The sequence below is a fragment of the Barbus barbus genome (genome assembly GCF_936440315.1).
Source record: "Barbus barbus genome assembly, chromosome: 5".
Classification (NCBI taxonomy): Eukaryota; Metazoa; Chordata; class Actinopteri; order Cypriniformes; family Cyprinidae; genus Barbus; species Barbus barbus.
The window spans coordinates 23,127,758-23,152,692 of NC_136733.1; the positions used below are offsets into that span (position 1 = coordinate 23,127,758).

At 39.8% G+C, this 24,935-nt stretch overlaps 1 protein-coding gene across 1 annotated transcript in view; it reads right to left on the bottom strand.

The window, feature by feature from the left end:
• gc (GC vitamin D binding protein) overlaps positions 1-13,181 on the bottom strand; it is a 34,166-nt gene extending 20,985 nt beyond the window's left edge. The window contains exons 1-3 of the mRNA XM_079417167.1: positions 12,985-13,181; positions 12,613-12,682; positions 12,203-12,335 (exon numbers count right to left, since the gene is read on the bottom strand). Of these exons, the coding sequence (XP_079273293.1) occupies positions 12,203-12,335; positions 12,613-12,682; positions 12,985-13,048 (267 nt within the window). The 5' untranslated portion in view covers positions 13,049-13,181. The remainder of the gene's footprint in view (positions 1-12,202; positions 12,336-12,612; positions 12,683-12,984) is intronic.
• Positions 13,182-24,935: the final 11,754 nt, after the last annotated feature.

The following is a 24,935-nucleotide window of genomic DNA, read 5'->3' on the forward strand; positions in this document are numbered from 1 at the left end:
GAATGAAGCAGCGATGAATGAAGCCCACACTAACACGCACTGTAATTCATTTGCATTGAAGTGTGCCAAGGATTGGGCCTGGAACTGACAACGGGAACATTTCCGGAGCTGAGCTGGAGTTGCCTCCAGTCAGGATACATGTTATTATCTCCATGCACAAATTAAAGGAGGGTTTTATTTGTATTTTTAGTGTAAGAGGCTTTCTTTTAAAATAAACCCTGCATCTAAGCAGCAGTATACCACAGAAAGTCAATGCATTCTCCAAACAACTTATCCTCTGTAGGATCGTGGGTATGAGTAAGGAATATTCCAGTGTATCACTGTTTTTATGAAAACATGTCCTAACGTATCTGGTACCAAGACATTAACAGCAGAAGCTGTGAAGTGGTGCCTCCATGGATCAGATTTGTTGGTCTAGCACATCCCACGGAGCTCAGCTGGATTGAAATATGTGGAATTAGGAGAGAGAACACCTCCCAGTAGAGCACCTTGAACTCTTTGTCATGTTCCTCAAACCATTCCCAAACAATTTTAGCAGTGTGGTAGGGTGCATTATCTTGCTGAAAGAGGCCACTGCAATCAAGGGACACTACTGCCACGAAGGGGTGTATGTGGTCTGCAACAATCTTTAGGTGATACATATGAATGCCAGGACCCAAGGTTTCCCAGAAGAATATTGTCCAGAGCATAACAGTGCCTCCACCGACCTCTTTTTCCTATTGTGCATCCTACTCCCCAGGTAAATAACATACACAAACCCTGCCATTCAACAGATTTAAAAGAAAACATGACTCATCAGACCAGGCAAACTTCTTCCATTGATCCTTTTGGTGGCGGACTGGGGTTCTCATGGGCATTCTGGCCAGTCTGTGGCTACAAACTGATATATTCTATCATGACCAGCATTTTGAGCTATAGTAGTTCTTCTGTGTGATCGGACCAGACGGGCTAGCCTTTGTATCCCACGACGTGCATCAGTGAACCTTGGGCACCCGCGACCCTGATGCCAGTTCACTGGTTGTCCTTCCTTGTACCACTTTTTGTAGGAACTAAGCACCACATACATTTATATAAACATATTTTTCACATTTTATATTTTGTTGTTATTTATTTTTTATATTTATATTTTATGTGTATTTTATTATTCTTTTTCAAAAGAATTAATATCTGTTGATTTTTGTTTTTTCTCACATTTGTTGATGATGGTTTCCAGTTTCACCATTTCAAGTGAGTGGCCTTTTGCCACTTCTTGTTTTATAGGATATTGGAAATAAAGGACAAGAATCAAAAGGCACAAGTGGGGGGGGGATTAGATTGGAAAATGTCACGAGGCAGATTTAAACTCACGTAACCTGTATAAGTTACAATCTCAGTATGTCAGAGCATGTGTGTTAAAAACCGTGCCACTGCTCACATTCAAGCATGCTTTTATACCAGTTAGAATTGTATTTTTCTCATTATTTTTTCCTTTTATGAAAACAGAATGGCAAAATCACACAAACCCCAAATAAAGGCTAAACTGCCTCTCTCTCTCCCATTGCCGGTCATATCAGTCTTACATGAATTGACGTCCACTGCAAAGGTCTGGCTAACACACCACTGATGTAATATACAGAATGAAAAGAAGCTTGATGACAGGAACATGTGAAAATTTAATGAAATGAGCTTAGCTGTAGCTGATGATGAAGACTGAGCCTGAGAGATTTAGCAAGATGAGATTTATACAGTCAGGCATAATCAAAAAGCACAACCTGTCTATGAGAAGACCATCAAGGGTGAAAGATTTTTGAAAAGATGGACTGTGTGAGTTAGGGATGTAATTAAGTTAACTACCTCCAGACCTTCTACAGTAATTAGAATGTGAGCATGAGTCTATTTGAGGTATGTTGTGCTACATCTAGCATGTGATTCTGCTCTAATTCTGCTTAATGTTCATGCCTAAGAAAGCACAGACTGGAAGTAACTGATACAGAGTGTATAAACTTAGCATAGCCTAGCTATGGTAGATTTTGGTATCTCAATGGGTTTAGCTATCATCAACACAGCCCTATAGATATTAATAAACACTTGTATGCATTTAACTCAGGCCTCTCACACATTAACATTTTAATATAGGGTCATTCTAAATCATCATTATCTTGTTTCGTTTGATGCTTGCGTTAGCAATTAATAATGGGTATGCAGGTCTCACAATTACATGATTGTCCACCCTTCAGTTAACATACTTTTGCATATTCATGAGGTTAATAAAAATGTATTGGGTAATAAATCTTGACACCTGGTTTATTAAGAGTGTGCCCATCTGTGCACGTCATCCACCTTGTCTGTTTTAAGCCTCCAGATGCAAAGGCAAATAACTGAAGTTAACATGTTTCCTATCCCTTTTTCTTCCAGACGCTGGAACTAAATACAGTGGTATGAAAGTTATTTGACTGTTCAAAAAGCCCATGCATATTTAATAAGGTCAGCACTGTTAATTAAATTTTTCTTTCTGGAGGACACAATTTTGAAAACATTTGTCATGTGACTGATCACTCGTCAGCAGCAGGCAGCAAAAAATATAAGGCCAATTTCACGCCTTTCAGACTTTTCAAAAAATAAATCTGTCACTGGTAAACCATATAATGTAATGAAATATTGTTATGTTGCTTGAAAAAAACATTTTGTCAGAATATGTTGTTGCTTTTTTTTTGGCAGTACTAGTGAAAAATGCTTTTGGCCATCATAACTAGTGTAAGGCGTGGGGTTTTAGCTGCCCGTGGGTTAATGTAAATAAAGACGATGGACTTGAAAATATCGATGGCTAGTAACTTTTATTGAGCAAAGTCCTAGAACTGCGTAGGAGAGCAACTAGTCTCCGTGCCCACCACACTCTACTCTCCTCTCTTCCCGCACTTCCCTTCACATTACATGACCCTCCTTGTCGGAGGATGCAACACCAAAATAAAAGTCCTTGGCAAAAACATGCAGAAAAATAATACAATGAATATTAAACAAGCAACTTTTCACACCCTGTGGGAAAAGAAATGTCCACGTTTTCAATATATAGAAAGCAACAATGTCCTTAAACCAGACAAAACAATGTGCAGATTATTGGTGTAATACAACCAAAATTTTCAATAAACACAATACAGGGTGTTAATGCGTACTGCAGCAAAGGTTCTAAAACAAAGAACTGATAAGTTTTTTTTTTTTTTTCTTATTTCACAACATAATCTTTAAACCTTGCAGGCAGTTTGAAAGGTCTGTGACCTAACGGTCTAGGGTCCAGCAAACCATGCGGAGCCATTGTAGGATGGTCCACTTTTGAGGATACAGTGTCCATGTCATCAGCCTGTGTGACAGTAAACTGTTCAGTGTTCTGAGTTAAGTTTGGGGGACTGTCCAAAAAGCAAAGACCTAGCTGGACTCTGACTGGGGACCTCACCAGTAAAGACAACAGAAGGCAAGTTCTCCTGGACAGCAAGTGTAGAGGAATTAGAAGTACTAGTGGGTACTTCCCTTTCAACAGGCTGTGCAATGGGAGATGATGCATCCGAGACTATTTGTCCAAGGTAAGGTTTAAGACGGTTATGATGTACCACTTGCGGTGTCTTTTCAGGAAAACCTTTTGACTGAATAGCATACAGTACAGAATAACCATCAGTAGGCTGAACATTTTGTGTTACAGTGTAGGGTCATTCACAACGTGGGGCCAGTTTACACCGGGAATGAGCAGGATCATTCAACCAAACCAAGTCTTCCACATTGTACGAGGTATATTTGGCCTTTTTGTCATATTGAGCTTTTTGCTGCTCATGAGCATGTTCCTGATTATCCTGACGGAACTTGAAAGCATACTCCAATTTCATGTAGACAGACGTAGCATACTCTGATGGGGTGCCGGCAGAGGCACTGGAAAGCACAGTAGGACAAGGGAAGAGTAAATGAACTGGCAATCTGGCTTCATGTCCATGAATGAGGAAGAAAGGGTTGTATCCAGTGCTGCTGTATACACTAGTATTATAAGACAACTGGATTGCCCTTAACATGGTATCCCATGGCTCTGTTTGCTGATACAGACATTTACTCAACTGATCTTTCAGGGTGCGATTGAATCTTTCGATTAACCCATCTCCCTCAGGATGATAAGGAGAAGTCCTGGTTTTGGTGACACTCAACTTGGAAGACAACTCCTTGATTAAATCTGCCTCAAACTGACGGCCTTGATCTGTATGAAGGCATTCAGGAACACCATGCACTGTGACATACTGTTCAAAAATAACCGTTGTGCAACCGTTACAGCTCTTTGGTCTTTCATAGGGTACAAATTCACATATTTGGTGAAATAGTCTTGGAGAACGAGGACATATTTATGGCCTGATGGTGACACTCAGTAATGTAAGCTGCCACCTTTTCAAAAGGACGACTGGCATGAACAGTCTGCAAGGGAGCTACACAATGTGGAACTGGCATAGATCTTGACTGACATGGGACATACTGTTGGCAGTAGTTCTATATGTCTCTAGCCATGTATGGCCAGTATAAATCCTCTCTAGCTCTTGCAAGTGTCTTTTTATGACCAAGGTGACCTACAGTAGAATGTCCATGTAAAAACTGTAATACCTGGGGGACAGCTTTGCTGGGAATGACTATATGAAGAGTAGGTGACTCTTTGGGTTTGTTACAGGCAAAACGGTAAATTTTCCCATCCTGAAAATGCAGTCTATCAAACTGTCGCCAGTATACTTTGAGCTCTGCCGAACCTTTATTTAGAGCCCAAGCTGGAGGTCTCCTTCCGTCATTCAACCATTCACACACTGTCCGCAGTGTGACATCATCTTTTTGACACTGTGCAGTACTGACTGACAAAGTCTGAGAAAGGTCTATGACAGCATGAGCGGTAAGAGGAGCTGTGACTAAAGGAGGTTCTGACTTGCCTGATACGGAGGGATCAGGAGTAGGCTGAGGCGAGGTATCACTTTGAGTCGGGCGTCTAGATAGGGAGTCTGCATTTGTGTGCTTTGCGCCATTCCTGTGTTTTATGACCCATTGGACACATCAAGCTACAATGCTCAGCGTGCCCTCAGTCATGTTGGATCTCGAGCGATAGGTATTTTCTTTAAACCTAACAAAGGGCGATGATCGGTAATAATCACAAAGGGGCACCCTTGTAAGTAGTGTGAGAAATGTCTTACAGACCAAACAATAGCCCACCATTCTCTGTCAAAGGTGGACCAGTTGCGCTCTGTTGCACTTAGCACATGACTGGCATAGGCTACTACCTTTTCAACACCCTGTTGTTGTTGTGCAAGAACGGAGCCAATGGCATGGTCAGATGCATCGGTTTACAGAATAAAAGACTTACTGAAATCAGCATAGGTGAGAATAGGAGGGGAAGCTAGAGCATGCCGAAAATACTGAAAGTGTCCTCACATTATTCACTCCATGCAAATTTGGCATGTTTCTTCGTAAGACTGTGTAAAGGGGCTGCTTTTTTTTTGCAAAGTCTTTGATAAAATGCCGATAGTAGGAACAGAGGCCTATGAAAGCTCTAACCTCTGTAGGTGTAGTTGGACGAGACCAGTACAACACTTTCTCAGTCACTTTGGGGTCTGGTTGAATGCCATCCTTCGAAACAACATGTCCTAGAAAGAGTACAGACTGCTTGAAAAACTGACACTTTTGAGGATGGAGTTTGAGGCCAGCTTGCCGTAATCTACCTAACACTTCAGAGAGATCATGAATGTGGTATTTAAAGGTCTTACTGTAGACTATTATGTCATCAAGATATACTAAAATCTTGGACCAATGGAGGCCACGGAGAACAAGCTCCATCAATCGCTGAAATGTTGGGGGGGTATTAGTAAGACCCATTGGCATGACCTTAAAATGATAGAGGGAATCACCTGTAGAAAAAGGCACTTTTTTTCCTTGCTAACATCATCCATTTGAATTTGCCAGTAGCCACTGGACAAATCTAGAGTGCTAAACAAGGTGGCTCCAGAAAGGGCGTCTAAACTGTCATCCACACGTGGAAGTGGGTGTGCATCTTTGATAGCAATTTACATTTACATTTATGCATTTAGCAGACGCTTTTATCCAAAGCGACTTACATTGCATTCAAGTTACAGTTTTTACATTTTATCAGCTCTTGCTTTCCCTGGGAATCGAACCCATGACCTTGGCGTTGCTAGCGCCATGCTCTACTATTTGAGCTACAGGAAAGCATAATTGAGTTCAAATGTCTATAATCGATACAAAAGTATCCTGTCAGTGTGTGTGCCACCTGGAAACTTTTCAGTAAGGGGCAATGTTTCAGTGCAGGGATGCGTTGACGTAAGGCCTCACTAATGAGCGACAAACCAGCGCCAATGTCAAGGAAAACACTGACTTCTTGGTCCTCAACGAGTCCTTTTATGTATGGTGTCCAGATTGCAGAGTCCGAAGATGTCACCGTGTTGTCGCTATGGGCCGCTGACAGTTGAACTGAAGATTGGCCCTCATCTCCAGCTACCATTCGTTTCCTGACCGCTGCTGCTCGGTGAAGTGTACATGGCATGAATGTGGTCGCTGTGGATTTGGAGAGCGATGTCTGTAATTCTGCTCACCCCTCCGTCGATCTCGGTTCCTGCCTGGACTGCTGCCATCATTCGATTGACGCCTGTAGCTGGGTTGAGAAGTCACTGAGTCATCGTATGCAGCATATACCTGCTGAGGGCTAAAGTGAATATCTCGACTGTCATAGAGTAAGGGTCTTTCATAGCCTTGCTGCTGATGATAACTTGGCCTGGGGCTCCCTTGTGATCTGCGATGGCTGCTACTGGAACGTACAGGAGATCTTCCTCTGGAGTAGGGATCATCAGATGCAGTGAAATGTTGATAGCGAGAAGACGACAAATATTAATTGTCTTTAGCTCTGTCTAGTGAAGGTGATCGTCGACGATAGGCAAAGTGATGTTCTGGAGATGAAGCAGAAGTGGTATAATGAGACTTCGGCTGCGCCAGCATAGTAACAACACACTGAAGTTTATCTAATTTCAGATGGAGGTCACTGAGCTGTGCTGCAAGCATATTGGTGGACTCTGTCGTGAGGCTGTGTACCATGGTTGGCTGAGGTGCAGAAGGCGCCGGCAGAGGAAAAGACTCAGTGGCTGCAGAACGTGCTCTCTAACACCGACCGGCTACTTTAATCGCATCGTCAAGTGCAGGAAGACCAAAACAACACTGCATTGACTTCATTCTTTTCAAACATGGCATATTTTTTTTATTTTATTCTTATTTTTCTTTACACTATGGACACTCTCCTCTATGTGCACTATGGACACTTTACACTATGGGCACTCACACTCTACACTATGTGCACTATGGACACTTACACTTTACACTATGTGCACTATGGACACTTACACACACTGCTGCGTGTGCACAATCTCACAAAAAACTGTATATTGCAATATATGTATATTTACATGCTCATGCACTACAAATCATCCTGCACTGTTCCCCAACCAGCTGCTGACTCAAATGTCTCTCTTTGCACATGTACAGTATTTGTGAAGCATTCGTATAGTTTGTATTTTTTATCTTCTATTTTTTAGTTTGTATAGGGTAATATTTATGTGAAGCATTCGTATAGTTGTATTTTTTATCCTTTTAGTTTGTATAGGGTAAATACTTATATATAGTATACTTATAGTTAAATCTGTTAGTAGTGTATAGGTTTATAGTGTTTTTTTACTTCATTGTTGTAATGTCTGTATTTATGTAGCACCGTGGTCCTGCGAGACACGACATTTCGTTCCACTGCATGTCCCCACATGTAGCGGAATGACAATAAAGCTCAACTTGACTTGAACTTGACTTGACTTGAGAGGACAATGTAACAAACCCGCAAGTGCACTTCAGAGCTGTTTTACCTCCAGACTTCACTGGGGATTTCAACGAAAGCTTTTCTCAGTGGGCTTGTCGTTTTCAAGTATGCTGTGAGACCTCAGGTATGGACAAATCTCAGCTTGCCAAGGTACTTTCAAGATTGGCAGGTGCTGCATTCAGTTACTGGGATAGTTTGTCGGATGACATAAAAGCTGATTACAACACCATTTGTAGCAAATTAGCTGCAGTTTTCGATCAAAAACAGCTATGAAAAAACTTTCAAACTTACTTGAATGCCAGACCGCGTCTGAGTAACGAGCCATGGAAGTGTATGCTGCCGGATTGACCCGCCTTGTTCACCAAGCTTGGACTATGGAGAATCAGCCGTCAAAGGTGAAATTTTGCGACGTTTTATTGATGGACTTGAACCTGCATTGCAAGCTAAGCTGTATGATATCAGTTCAGTCGAGCAAAGTCTTTTATTGATAAAGATGGTCTGCAGGTTAGACTCAGTACAGTGAACGGCGATGAACACAATATATATATATATATATTTTAAAGTCTTGTTTGCAATACTTTCTCCTTTGGTTCTGAGGCTATGTGCAGTTACCGAAGTCCGCCACAGGAGGGAGTAGCGCACACGTGTCAGAAAAGTGAGAGCTGTTCAATCCTAAACCAACTTCTAATAGTCCAGTTGCAAACGTCTTTTTTTACTTTTTTACCTAAATAAAATGAAAGAAACAGATAACTGACCGTGAAATGAAAACTCACACGATGGTGAAAACAACAAAACTGCTCTAAAGATATAAATCTGTTGGAATACAATCCATAATTGAAACAGTACGTAAAGCAAGATGCGTTTCAGTCTAAATTAATCCACTAGTACTGATCCAGCATATATGAAAGGGCAGCGATTATCATATATTTTAGTCTTTGTCACCACACCAGTTCAACAGCAACTTCTCCAAAGACGCCAGAGACGTCCACCTGTGGTGTGGGGTTTTAGCTGCCCGTGGGTTAATGTGAATAAAGACTATGGACTTGAAAATATCGATGGCTAGTAACTTTTATTGAGCAAAGTCCTAGAACTGGGGAAGAGAGCAACTAGTCTCCATGTCCGCTCTACTCTCCTCTCTTCCCGCACTTCCCTTCATATTACATTAACATGACCCTCCTCCTTCTCGGAGGACGCAACACCAAAATAAAAGTCCTTGGCAAAAACATGCAGAAAAATAATACAGGTACATCTAAAAAAAATAGAATATCATGAAAAAGGTCAATGTTTTTTGTCACTCATTTCAGAAAGTGAAACCCATATATTATATAGATTTATTTCATTTTATTTTGAGAATGTATAGAGTGAAATATTTCAAGCCTTTATTTCTTGAAATTTTGATGATTATGGTTTACAGATAATGAAAACCCAAAATTCGGTGTCTCAGAAAAATAGAATATTACATAAGATCAACAAAAAAGGATATTTTAAACAGAAATGTCAGGCTTCTGAAAAGTATGTTCATTTCTATGCACTCAATACTTGGTTGGGCCTCCTTTTGCATGAATTACTGCATCAATGTGGCGTGGCATGGAGGCAATCAGCCTGTGGCACTGCTCAGGTGTAATGGAAGCCCAGGTTGCTTTGATAACAGGTCTGCATTGTTGGGTCTGCTGTCTCTCATCTTCCTCTTGACAATACCCCATAGATTCTCTATAGGGTTCAGGTCAGGCGAGTTTGCTGGCCAATCAAGCACAGTAACACCATGGTCATTGAACCAGCTTTTGGTACCTTTGGCAGTGTGGGCAGGTGCCAAGTCCTGCTGGAAAATGAAATCAGCATCTCCATAAAGCTTGTCAGCAGAAGGAAGCATGAAGTGCTCTAAAATTTCCTGGTAGATTGCTGCGTTGACTGTGGACTTCAGAAAACACAGTGGACCAACACCAGCAGATGACATGGCAGCCCAAATCATCACTGACTGTGGAAACTTCACATTGGACTTCAAGCAACATGGATTCTGTGCCTCTCCACTCTTCCTCCAGACTCTGGGCCCTTGATTTCCAAATGAAATGCAAAATTTACTTTCATCTGAAAAGAGGACTTTAGACCACTGAGCTTTTCCAGTTCTTTTTCTCCACAGCCCAGTTAAGACGCTTCTGACGTTGTCTCTGGTTCACAAGTGGCTTGGTAGCCCTTTTCCTGAAGATATCTGAGCGTGGTGACTCTTGATGCACTGACTTCAGCTTCAGTCCACTCCTTGTGAAGCTCTCACAAGTGTTTGAATCAGCTTTGCTTGACAGTATTCTCAAGCTTGCAGTCATCCCTGTTGCTTGTGCACCTTTTCCTACCCAAATTCTTCCTTCCGGTCAACTTTGCATTTAATATGCTTTGATACAGCACTCTGTAAACAGCCACACCTTTCAGTAATGACCCTCTGTGACTTACCCTCTTTGTGGAGGGTGTCAATGTTCGTCTTCTGGATCATTGCCAAGTCAGCAGTCTTCCCCATTATTGTGGTTACAAAGAACAAGAGATACCCCGAATTTATACTGTAGGGATGGTCATTAATTTAAACTCAAATGTAAATATTCTAATATTTTGAGATTCTGATTTGTAACTTTCATGAGCTGTAAGCTCTAATCATCAAAATTAAAACAAATAAACTTTTGAAATGTTTTACCTTACATGTAATGAATCTAAAATATATGAAAGTTTCACTTTTTCAAATAAGTTACAAGAAAACTTTTTCACGATATTCTAATTTTTTGAGATTACCTGTACAATTAATATTAAACAAACAACTTCACACTAGCTATAGCATCTACCAGCATAAGGAGGTGATTCTAATCAAATAATTTCTCAGCCCCTTTGTCTTTCCTGCAGGTTTTTCTAAAAAGCGGTGCTAACCCTCTTTCAAAATGACAAACGTTCTATTTATACACTATGCCAAAAGTATTCGGACGACGGACAACCCTTCTAATGAACAGGTTTGACTACTACAACAGATTTCCATGGAAAAAAATAAAAAACTTGCCTCAAGGTCTGCATTTAAAATCACACAAGAGGTGTTCAGCTGGGATTACTTACTTACTTTTGTCATTTAGCAGACGCTTTTGTCCAAAGCGACTTACAAATAAGAAAAAGTAACTAAAACAAAAAGTTACAACTCTATAAATACTATATACCCACATATTTAGGAAAATAAAGAAATTAAATAAAATTGACACATGCATATAACATTTCAATAATAAACATATAAATGAAAAAAACTAAAATAAAAAGCGATACTTCTATCCCTTGCCGGTGTCCCTGCCCGGTGGAGTCGCACGGTAGAGTTGATGGTCTTTACACTCTTCAGGCTTCACACGACGACAGCCGCGGTATAATAACCTTTTTTATACCAATCCAACAAATCACCATTTCAATTCAGCTGGACCCACTTTCCTGTTTATCAACTAAAAATGGCCAAGCAAGTGCACACACTGACAAGATACGCGATACAGTACGAGGCCAAACGCGATTTCAGCACCTCTCAACACAGTAAACAAAATAAGCGTTTCCTAGCAACGGCAAATGCGCTAAACACTGAGACAAGTAAATACACTTACGAGCTGATTTTAAACTTCCGCTGATAGACTGCTTCTCTTAAAGACTATTTCATTAGGACTTGGATATCTGCAGACAAGCCAAGTTCTTCCACACTGACTGAATCGATCATTTCTTTTTGAACCTTGCCTTATACACAGAGGCATTTTCGTGTTAGAATAGAAAAGGCTCCCGTCCAAACTGTTGCTATAAAATTAGAAGCACACAATTCCCAAGAATATCATTATATGCTTAAACATTAAAATTTGTACTCATAGATATTAGTCATACCTGTACATTAGAAGGGGGTGTCCCAATGCTCTTGGCAATATAGTGTATGTGATCTTAACTCAGGGTTAATAAAATGATGATAACCCATTGTTACGTTGAGAACAGCGTGAAAGTCTACTTTTGTGCTTTTTTTTTTTTAAACTTTTTATAGCCTATAACTGTACCCTGAAACCTGGGATTCAATTATTTAAAAGCCTGTTATATAAAGGTAGGTATAAAGGCCTAGTGTAGGCCAATTTTTTGCTGTGAATGTCCCAATTGGGGTATAGGATGTGGATATTTCAGATAAATGTTCATATTATATGGTTGCATTTCATCAAAGTGTAAGTGGTTGTGTAAAATAGGTACATGATATCATAATATCAATATTGATTGACACACTCCTGAATCTAATTTGAATTATATTGAATTTTTTATTTTTTTTAGGTATCTGCAAATATTGTATTGCCGGGTATGCCATAGAGATCAACCACTTACTCCTTTACTATAGCAGTCAGGACTGGCATCATCTTTGCAACATTTTTCTGCAAGCTTGGTCATTTCATCTGCCACACAGCTGACCTCCTGGAATGTGCCATTCGGGAACTTTTGACTGTAGAGGACAGTGACCCTGCACGAGGATCAAAGGTTATAGGTTATGAAAATAGGTTATGCAAGCATTTTCAGAGAATCTCTACTAATTACATCAGAAATGTAGGGATATTGTGTGGACAAAAAGTGAATAACTGTGAAAAATGCACTGCAAAATGAACAGGAATTTACATACTTTTAAAAACTTTTAACTTAAAACTTGAGACCCAAATATGTATAATTTATATCCATGAACTATGTTTGAGACTTAGAACCGTGTAAATCCTCAGGGATAAGAAACGAAACTTTATACTTGCATTTCTTTGAACTTCTCGATTCCAATAGTTTTGAGCTCTTGGCAAACATTTTCCTTGGCATAGTTCTTGCCTGTAGAGATACAAAAAAATATATTTTAAAGAATAATTGCATAAGCATAATCACAAAATAAATACATTAGTCAACGTAGCTGTAATTTCTGATGGATTTTCTTTCATAGTGTATTTATTCATCACCTCTCTGCCTGTTTCACAACAGACATTACATAATTTCAACTGTTATTCTGTTAAAATTTAATCTAACATTAATAACAAATCATCTATATTAAAGAAACAATAGTGAATCTGGCTGAATCATTCCTCTTACTACAGTGGAAACGTTCAACAAAGTTCAATAAAGTCTGTTTTTCCTACCTTTGTCAGCCAGCAAAGCTGGGACTACTAAAGCAGAAATGAAAATGAGAGCTGTGTTCCTCATATTTTACCCCAGGTTATAATGCGATTTCAGGATAAGTTCAAATTAGGAACTGCTTCTGTATTGCAGTTTTACAAGAGACAAAAGTGTGCATGGTCAAAAATTAACCAGCAAAAACAGACAGTTATGTAAATGTTTAAATGTAAACAAGACTCCGGCTTTAGACCCCATGACACAGCTTGACAGCTGGTCACTAAAACTAAAACTTTCTGACAACATTGCCTCAGACTTACAATAACCTACAAGAACAGCTTTGTGAACATTTTAAAGGTTATACTCAGAACCTCACATCAGAGTATTAAATTTACCTGGAAATAGGTTAGATCTGACTCTAGATTTGAGCCTGGCATTAAGGAGTGGGCTAAAAGGCTCTTGGAAAAAAAGGATATATTAGCTTTTTACTTTGATATTCAAGCTTTTCATTCTTCTCACAGGAAAGGTTAGCAGTTATCAAAGGATGCTTTGATATCTTGTTCCAACTGAAAGTGCACTTCAAAGTTTTAGGGAAATGGAAACAAGGGCACTCAGTGTATTATAGGCCCATGGGTTAGCTAGTGTACTTTAATAATACCACAATGCCAAATTCAAGAAGTTCATAATTTAGTTGTAGTACATAACCATGCAATATATGTCCTTAATGAAAAACTTTGACATTAAATGAAAGAAAACCTGAGGGGATCAGTATATATATAAGATTTTGACCTGTAGTGGATGTTAATGTTGCAATAAATCAACTGACTGACTGCTGGCAAACTACTAATATTGCCCTCTTGAACTCATTTCTGGCATGAGAAAAATACACAGAATGTTAATTACATCAATTCTGATCAACTTTAAGATTCCAGCGGCTGGAACCGAAAAAGAGCAATCAAACCTTGAATATGAGTTGTAAAAATAAGACTTGTTTGGGTACATTAACCTTTCAGATCACCTGGAAGAGTAAATATACATTCCGCTGTAATAAGGGTGATTTTTAAGAGGAGCTTATAAACAAACCCCAACTACATATTTTAAGGCAAAACAGTCAAAACAATTAATGAATGCGATATCTAAAAAAAATACCCAGTGATATATACTGTATATTTATATTTTTTATAACCCAGTTTAGGCTGTTTTTGACTCAGTTTTCTTAAAGTAGTTTTGATTTTTGTGCCATTATGTGTAATTTTGCAATGAAGTCTGTGTGACTGAGCTTTCATGCATGAGGAGAATATAAGCATGCATCGGACACATGGTCCATGCAATTTATTAGTATGAAAGAGGGAATACATTTTTCTTGAGCTGTTAGAATGAAACATTAACACACCAAAATAGGATTGGTTTAAAAATAACACAAACATGATACAGGATAATCTTTCCAGTGCTTTTAACTAAGGCTTTTGCCGCCCAAGGCTTGATGGAAACATAACAAATGCTAAGAAATAATTGAAGTGTGTTCAATTCTAAAGCCAAAAACTGTACTGTAATTGTGCAGACAAGAGCATAATTTATGATTTTTAGTTTTCAAAAAAGAAAGTTTGTTTCCATTGACAAGATGTACCTTTATTTATAGGGCCAATTGGATAATTTTATTTAGCATCATCTGCAGATATTTCATCTTCATGATTCTCCACACTTACCCAAGATATTTTTTAAATTCCCTCTCCATCTTTTTCAAACAGAATGATCCTTTTGGCAGACCATTTCAATTTCACTCAAATGACTCCAAATACCTACGTGCTGCTAACTGTTGAAGATCAATTTCTTTGTAACTATGGCTGCAGATTATAGGCTGCACCATGGACAGGGTTGAATCAATAGTAGCCTATTGATCAACAATTCCCATCCCAGACCTGTTATGGTCCAATAATCCAAAAGGTAGAGGTACATTATTAGTTCATCTTGTTTGCAGCAGTGTTATGAAATCTGTTTCTTCTGTCACACGCCGTTCACATTCTCAAAATAAAATGAAATAAATGTTTCAGTCAAAGTAATCAATTAAATCTGCTTTGGCTGAGAGTCTGTTCTACTTTTGAATCATCCGTCATTACTACACCACCATGTTCCCGACTTTAATAGGCCTATGGAGTTTTAGAGCTTTACTGGTTCACAATAGAGGTAACACATTGATTTTTAAGTATCTGTTGTACTGCAAAGCCAGCTCAGTTTTTCTCATCACTCTTTCAGAGGACCTTAGATCTGAACACATTTGACTGATTGTGTACACAACTATACAGTGATCATATGGATTCACATGGTTCGCAATCATCAACTATGTGTTTTGGTTTGGTGAATAATTCTGCTCAGACAGGCAGAAGAAAGAAAGCAAGCAAGCTTGTTTGATTCACTGAATCTGTCATCGTCGGATTTCAAAGATATTCCGTCACTGCATTCGCGTCATACTACGCAATATTGTCTGTGAATACGCTAATGGCCTTGTAGTTTATGGTATTCACTACAGTGAATAGTGAATGAGCGAACGTTTCAGCTCTGAACACAGTAAATGCACGAATGCGCAAATACAGCAATGCCCCTGTTGCTTAGGTTCTGTGCGCCTAGTGAGCAGCACTGTGGCAATATGCCATGATGGACTCACTGTTCTCTCTTTCCACAATGACAGCTTCTTACAGTTCTCTTGATGTCGTCCTGATAATAAGTTCATTACTACAGCAACCCATGTAAATGCACCGAATATCAGCACTCTGTAATATTAAAAGTAATGCTGAGCACAGATTTTAGTAAGTAGATAGTAAGTAGATTTAGCAAGTAGATCATGGAGACCTGTTTCAATGGAAGTCAATGGATAAGACGTTAGGTGCGCTGGATAAACTGCCATGTGTGGTAACTGTCTGGATTCTAATCTTCATAGTTTTTCCATTATAGATTAATTTGTAGAAAAATTTATATGGGGGAAAACACCATTTAGTAAGAGTGTTTACCATTATAGTGTATGGAGTGGCTGACGACACAGCTTAATGTAGGGTATATGAATGTATCTCTGGTTTATTATCTTCTTGATGTCTCTTTCTTGATATCAAAATGATCTGCTCTTTATTCCTAAAACAATGATGTACACTACATGATCGTGAAATGCATCATACCAGTTTTACTGTACTGTGAGCAAAACTACACAGATTCTTCACTAGTCATAAAACATGCAAATGAGGTGTTGATGCATTTTTAGTTGATGCTGAAACTATATGCCTTGTTATTGGTCAAACTAACCAAAATGGGCGTTACAGGGAAACCAGATAAATCTACTTCCACACCCAAAGGTGGGTCTTCTCTTTTAATTAAGGTGATGTGATTCTATGATGGTTCTAACAGGTTGTGTTTAGCTGATGGGTAAATCCTGCCATTACACTCTACTCTCTTGCGCACGAGCGCTCTCTCTCTTTCTCTCTCTCCATGCCTTCCTTGCGTTAGCATCTATGTTTAATGTGTGTATATTTGTGTCTAGTTCGATGTTGCATGTTCTCCTGTAGTGTAGTTTAATAAACATCCATATGTATTCACGCTTGGTTGTCTGTGTCTGCTGCTCACAGAACGAGGTCAATTTAATGTTCCGGTTTTGTTACATGCAAGTTTTTAACAGCAAGTTATGCACTTGCATATCTTTGAATATTCATTGATTATTATGGTGTATGACATCAAGTTGACCGTTCCAAAATGGCGGATGCATCAGCGTGTCTGGAATGGTCGAATATGGCATCTATACATATCTATGGTTGTACCTGCCTGCTATATCTGTTGTGTTTGCCCTTTGGCAGCTTTTTGACTTTTATATAACGAAGAGAAGAGACCGGTCTAACTTCAACCACTGTTTAATCTGACATCTTGGCTCACACACGATAATCACATACATCTAGTAATCTCGCTATACTGATGACTTCATGTAGTATGCTCTACTCAGTGCGACTGGGCACTGATAACATCAGGATGTTACAATATATTGTGTTTTATTGACAAATTGTAGGTTTAGGGGCAGGGGTTGGGTTACATGCTCATATATGTAAATAATGTAAATGGTGTAATGTAAATAAAACTGTTGTGACTGTTTGAAAATTCACATCCCAACAAATATGCAATAATGGAAATATTATTACCCAATATATAATTTAATCATGTCAATAAAATTCCCAGTACCTTTCGCGTCGGCATATTGACACCAAGGGTTTCTTATTTAAAGAAATGGAGGACCTTGCACGCCGAAAAATTATGCTAAAGGGGTACCCTGTGCATCAAAAAATGACGTCAAAGGGTTGTGACCAAGTGTCAATATGTGACTAGTTGGGAGTGAGAATGTGTTGGTTAGGTTGATTTGAAGCTAATGGCTAGCTGTACTTTATCCCTTTACTTTTTTTATTTTTAAATGATGTTTTATTAACAAAGTTCGGGAGGAGCACGTTCAGATAATTAACCTAATTAACACGAGAGGAGAACAATCAGAAATCAACCCATTTAACAAAATAAGAGGAGTGTATATATATACACAGCAGACTTACCTCTGTTCATTGGCAGTTTACCAGCATTCCTCTGCCACCCCTTCTCTGCACTTACAACTATTACTGTCCAAACCTGTGTGTGTGTGTGTGTGTGTGTGTGTGTGTGTGTGTGGGGGGGGTTACTCTGGGTTCGGTCCAAAATTCCGAGCTCGGAGCCCTCCCCTCAGACAGCACGCCAAATACGAATAAACATTATTCTATTTATTATATGTAAGTGTGAACTTGTGAAATTGTTCACAAGAATTTAATAAATTAGAGCAATTTATGATCTTTAAAATTATATTTTTTCATAATTGACAAGTTTTGTATTTATGTATACAGTAATAGAATATTTTGGATACCAAGAAGTATGAGGCTCTGGACTTCATTGGGAAAATTAAAGCTAATCCCCTTAATGTTTCAGACTCATGGAGCACCATGCAAAAACAGACACGCTGTGTCAGATATGATCAGATATTCAGCCAACCTAATTTTTTTAGATGTGTCCTATCTGCATACCCATCACTGCTTATTAAGTGCAATTTGGAGAAAATGATATAATTTATAAAAGCATTGTAAACAATTCAATGAGCTCCCAGTGAGACCTGCACTGGCGACACTCACTTTAAGTAACTGTATGAAAATCCTTCTCACATTTTAAGCTTTCTTTCATCTTTGGATTTTCTCTCAGACAAAATATGCCTTACACTGGATAGAGGCCATATGGGGTGAATGTTTGTGTCTTTGTATAAATACAAACAAGAATTCTTGGTGAAGTAGAGCATAATATTTTGGTAAGATATGATCCTTGTATAAGCTAAACCAATTAGACATGAAGCAATGATATGCTGATCTGAATGCAAGTAAAGTGGGACATTTAAACTAAACTGCCTATTATATGCAGGTTCTCAAGTCTCACGCATTCACTGTGTGACTCACGCATTTCAACCAGTTCACACGCTCTCACGCCACACCTTGTATTTCTCACGCTAAGAAGGGATAACTTGTCCCACTATATGTACAATTGATAGATGAGGGAATACGGAGGTAAGTTCTCTGCCGAGTTCATAGCTGTCTCGAGTTATACAGAATTAAATGCCACCTAAATGCCAGCTTCCTCTCATCTCCTGCACTTGTCTCCACAGCTGCACTTACCCCTAAATTTGGGAATTCAACCATCACATTAATACATTGCTGTTTTGTTTCCTCCTATTTCAACAATTCTGTAAATGTTGAAGGTATTACAGATAAGAATTCAGTCCTTAATATTTCCGCAACACTGGGTGATTTAATACCATATTGACTCAGTGCATCTCAGTGTGGTATGGAAACAGCTCCAATCAGGACTGCAAAGCACTACAGAGAGTTGTGCGCTTAGCTGAGCGCATCTCAGGGCCTGCGCTCCCCTCTCTGCAGGACATCTACCTCAAACGCTGCAAAAACAGAGCTGTTAAAATCTTCAAGGACCCAAATCACCCTGGTAACCGTCTATTCACTTTGCTTCCATCTGGTAAGCGCTTCCGTAGCCTGATGGCAAAAACTGAGAGACTTAGGAGGAGCTTCTTCCCCCAGGCCATCAGGCTCCTAAACTCTAACTCTGTGTCATAACATCACTTGACTCCATGTAAATATCACCATATCAATAAGCTATTCATAATTGTTCTCTACCTCATATTGCTGCTATTCAAATACCCTGTACAACTTTTTGCACATTATTTTTGCACATTCCTCTTATTACTATTTAAGTCAACAACATACTGACCTGCACATTCATATTATATTTTTTTATCTTATCTTATTTTATTTTATTCTTTTATTTTATTCTTTTATTTTATTTTATGTTTTGTACTTCTCCTTAATATTTGTATTCTATATAATTGCACTGTCCTTGGAGCGGACCTGACCTACATTTCACTGCTGGTTATACCCTGTATAATTGTGTATGTGACAAATAAAAACTCTTGAATCTTGAATCTTGATTCAAACCAGGAACAGTTTGACTCTGGATGGAACACTATTATCCATCATGACAGTGCTTTATGTGGGAGTCCTCTACCCCTGTCATCAGGCATCAAAATGTGCAACAAACATTTACAACAGAAAAAAAGAAACAAGCTGAAATGTGTACTCTCTCTGGCTCTCTCTCTCTCACACACACAAACACACACAAAGCTTGACATACATGCTCAGGGTAAGTACTGTAATCCTACTGTATATGTGTACAGTATGTACATTGAGTACTGCTGTTCAGTTGGCTAGTTTGGTGCAAAATGTATTTTTATTTTTGATACATTTGTATTTTTAAATACATAAATATTTTTATTTTATTATAATGAATTTGTCTTTCATCAGATTTACCAGATGTTATCATTTCTATTTGTGCTGGTCAGTTATGAACAATAGGTAAAATTGAACTGCTAGCAAAAACTTGAGTGCTGCAAATATTTGAGTTGCTCCTCCCCTTTGACTTGCCCCTCTCCTTTGAGTGACTCCTCCCCTTTGTGTGTCCCCTCCCCTAATCTCACTCCAAACTTTCGCTATAACTTGAGAGCCCTGTTATAATGTAAAACACCAATAACAAATTATCAAAATGCATCTCAGGCATATTCTTTCACTCAACCTGTAGCTGCACAGAGCATTAGATTATCTTGTTCATAACAGCAGCTTCAAAGAGAAGCAACTGTTAAATCTTACTGAGGTTGCTGTGATCAAGGCCAGATGGCAGCTTGATACCTTGGCATAGTAGATCACCCACCCTCATGTGAGATCATCTGGCTGTTTATACTCTCTTTCATTCTCATTTACATTTTCATAACCCCAGGAGTCTAGGAAAGGATTATTAGGAAAGACGGTGATATCTCATTGCCGTCTGACAGAGATGAAACAGCTTTCAGAATCAGAATCAGAATCAGAAAGAGCTTTATTGCCAAGTGTGTTTGCACACACAAGGAATTTGTCTTGGTGTTATGAGCTTCCAGTACAGAAAGTACAAACATAGTGCAGACAACATATAATTAAGGTGATAAAGAACACTAATGAAGAGAATATACAATAATTAAGAATAACAATAGTAATAAAAATAAAAATATACAGAAAAGAGACATGACCATAGACAGAACTGTGAATGTGCATGTGTCCTATGTACAGATGAAGGTTTGATGAGTTATTTACAGATGTACAGTACCGGGGTGTGTTATGTGTTGTTCAGGTGGGGTACGGCCTGGGGGAAAAAACTGTTCTTGTGTCTGGCTGTTCTGGTGCTCAGTGATCTGTAGCGCCGGCCAGAGGGCAACAGTACAAGAAGAGAGTGAGCTGGGTGTGAGGGGTCCAGAGTGACTTTCTTAGCCCTTTTCCTCGCTCTGGAGGTGTAAAGTTCTTGGAGGCTGGGCAGAGGGGCACCGATAATTCTCTCAGCAGTCCTAACTGTCCGTTGTAGTCTTCTGATGTCTGTTTTGGTAGCTGAACCAAACCAAACAGTTATAGAAGAACATAGGACAGACTCGATGATTGCAGAGTAGAACTGTTTCAGCAGCTCCTGAGGCAGGTTGAACTTCCTTAGCTGGCGGAGGAAATACAGCCTCTGCTGGGCCTTTTTCGCAATAGAGTCAATGTGATTGTCCCACTTCAGGTCCTGGGAGATGGTGGTGCCCAGGAATCTGAATGACTCTGCTGAAGTCACAGTGCTGTTCATGATGGTGAGTGGGGGGAGAGCAGGGGGGTTTCTCCTGAAGTCCACTATCATCTCCACAGTTTTGAGCGTGTTCAGCTCCAGGTTGTTAAGACTGCACCAGACAGCCAGCTGCTCAACTTCCTGTTTGTAAGCAGACTCGTCACCGTCCTTGATGAGGCCTATGACTGTAGTGTCGTCCGCAAACTTCAGGAGCTTGACAGAGGGGTCCTTTGATGTGCAGTCATTCGTGTAGAGGGAGAAGAGCAGTGGGGAGAGAACGCAACCCTGAGGGGCGCCAGTGCTGATGGTGAGAGTCCTGGATGTGAGTTTGCCCAGCCTCACTAGCTGCCTCTTTTTAATCATGTAACATGTTTTATATTTAAACCTATAGTTTATATCCTTCCTCCTCTGTTCTATTTATTTTAATATCATTATAATGGCACATGCTGCCCTGATCATTAGTTTTGCTTTTGTTGCGTTAATGACTGTCAGACTGGATATCAGTCTATATCAACCATTTAAATATTAAATAAAAATAAAAAAATAAATAAATATAGATGAGTCACCCACCTGGGGCCTCATTTATAAAGCGTGTTCATATTTGATCTTAGAGTGTGTGTATGCTTAAATCCACACCAACACTCATATTTGTAAAAACTGGCTTGACATGGAAAAGTGCTTCACATCACGTCAGGGTCTGAGCAGATGTATGCACTTTTTCTTGTTCGAGTACTGCAGGTTTTTGAAAATGTTAGCTCAGCTGGTTTTGCAGATCGCTGTTCTAAATGAAAGAATTTGGTTGATGACTGGTGATCTTTTACATGTTAATGACATTAATTAGGAGTCGTTTACAAGGCAGAGAGCTGAAACCATTCATTTGCGCGCAAGTTCAAGATCATTTGTGATTCATAGATTTCACATCTGAAAGTGCGTTTTCTGTAGGTACGTTCATATTATGAATCACACATATTTGAGAAATGATCGTAAGATCAATTTTAGGATGGTTTCTGCGCAACATTTTATAAATGAAGCCCCTGGACTTTTTGCATTTTTTTTGTTGTCATGTGGTCCTTGACCTAGTTTTCCTGTTTATGTCTGATTATGTCATTTGGTTCAGGTGTGTCTTGTTAATTATCTTCATTTGCCTGTGTATTTAGTTCTAGTCTGCAGTGTTGCCAATTTACAGATTTTGTAGATAGATTTAGCTACTTCCCCACCCCTTTTGATACTTTTTTTCAAAAGTTTAGGGACAAATATAACAACTTCTTGGACAAACCTTGTCTAAGTTTTTTTCTTGCCCACTGGCATATATTCAGCTTTATATAGATCAGTGAATTTGCCATTATGATGTCATCTAGTGACATTTAGCTACCAGTTTTAGCTACTTTCAATTGAAAGCAGTTGGCAACACTGTGGTCTGTACTGTGATCCCCTGTCTGGTATTTAATGCAGAATCAAGCCAATCAAGGTGTATCAATATTATCTTAGCTGAATCTTTGTGACACTTTGGTGCCAACCTGATAGAACTTGAGCTTTATTTGGTTCATGTGTGCATACTTGACCTTTATATCATTTTTTTTTAGGTAAGCATGCAATCACTAACAATCTAACAGCTCATCATGAAAAATGGGTGGGTTCAAACAAAAGGTGCTATCTTCTAAGTTGTGTATCAGATCCAGATGAAAATACCTGTAAATAAAAGCGGAAATGTTAATCTCTCATCTCATATTCATCTTTTGATGTCAAACCCAAATGTTTACAGTCTACAGCAAAAATAAAGGAATTGGCTTTACTGTTCCAATACTTTTGGAGGGCACTGTATGTAGTAGCAACTTTACATGGCCGCTCAATATGATGATAACCAAGAGAATTGTGCGCTATTTAAGTGTTTGTGTGGAGAGTGGAAGCTGAATAGCGCGCTCGCTGCAGGACAGGTGCTGGTGCGCTCATTTGCTCTTAAAATCTCCGTAAATTTTGGTCATACAGATAAAAGTAGCCTAATACATCTTTAGAATCTGTAAAGACTCTACTTTTATTTCTGTGCACTCAGAATAACAATGAAACGTTGCGCTTTAAAGCAAAAAGGATGCGCTTTAGGTCTCTGTGAACTTGTGTGAGAAACTTCGAAACTCTGTCTTTGAAAAATGTATCTATAGAGAGTGAAATATCTACTTTCAAATGGAAAAAAATTCAAATAAAATTAAAATAGAAAATATGTGTGTTAGCATGGATGATTTACTGAAATTTAATGTGTGCAATGCACACTGTGCAAAGCTGGCTTTCAGTTCAATATAATAACAAAAAACTACATTTTGGGTTTTTGTTCAATTAAGGTGGGTACGTTGTGATCTGTACTATATTTTTTTTATTGTAACTGACAGATTTCGGCCAAAAAAAAAAAAAAAACACAACACGGGAGTGGGAGGGAATGGGAGTCATTCTTCCGGGAGTAGAACGGGACGGGATTTTCCCCCAGTTTTTTCATGGGATTGGGACAGGACATAATTTTTTTTTTTGTGGGAGTGGGACGGGAGAGGTTTGAAAATCCATTCCCGTCTCACCCTCTACGTCATGGTGGGAACAGCGGTGTCCCTGTCATTAGCGATTCCCCTAGGCACTTCAACTAAAAGAGCAGATTTCCTAAAATAGCAAATCACGGTCGGTTTCCATCTTTACAAAGATGCAATTCCGGCCGTGTCCTCTTAGTTGTAGTTGTTTCCTATCCTCCTTCGACAGCCATGATCGTTGTCTTCAGTGTCTGGGCAACCAGCATGCTGAAGCTGCGTTCGTGGATGGTTTATGCATTCGTTGTGAGTGTGTAACCATGGCAGCTTTGCGATTACACCTCTCTCACCTCACGGGGATGGGAGGGGCTCCCTCTGTCACTGCCCACGCTGGCTTCTCTGCTAAGAGTAGAGAACCATCGGCTAGTGCTCTGGGCAATCTGAGGGTTAGAGTGAGAGCCTTTCCTCCGGGCCAGTCCTCACAGACCTTTCACTCCTCCCGCAGCAGCTGTTCTGTGCGGCTCCCCGGTGATTCTGCTGTGCCGTCTTACGGCTCGCCCAGCTTTTCATTCGGCATGCCGATAGAGGATCAGATGTCAATAGCAGCAACGGGGGATGGGCAATCGTCCTCTGAGGATGAAGATTCAGTGGGGCTGCCCCCTTGGGTGTTTGGGCCGCCACCGCCGAATCGGACCCAGAGTTGACGGCCATGCTGCTACGAGCAATGGGCTTGGAGGCGTGCACACCTCCAAGTCCCGAGCCCTCGCGGTGGGATGATTGGTTCTTTTCTTCCAGGAGGTGCATGAGGAGCTGATGAAGCTAGGGGGTACATTGACATTCCCGAGGTGGAGAGTGTGGTTGCGGTGCACCTGTGCCCACAAAACGCCGCCACTTGGAGGGATCGTCCTCGTCTCCCGTCCAAAGACTGTAGACTGACTGCCGCTCTCGTGGCCAAAGCTTACAGTGCTGCGGGCCAAGCCACCTCTGTCCTGCATGCTAAGATGTACGAGGGTAGTACTAATCCGAGGTTGATGCAAGAGCTGCGCTTGACGACTGCCCTCATCCTAAGGGCGACGAAAGTCACATTGTGGTCCCTCGGGAAGGCGATGTTGGGCATGGCAGTACAGGGTCCTCCTCTTCGGGTCTCCCTTTCCCCTCGTGTCTTTGCTAAAGTCATGGGGGGCGCCCTTGCCCCGTTACGGGAAGTGGGCATCAGGATCCTCAACTGTCTCAAGCATGAACAGTTGTGCAAT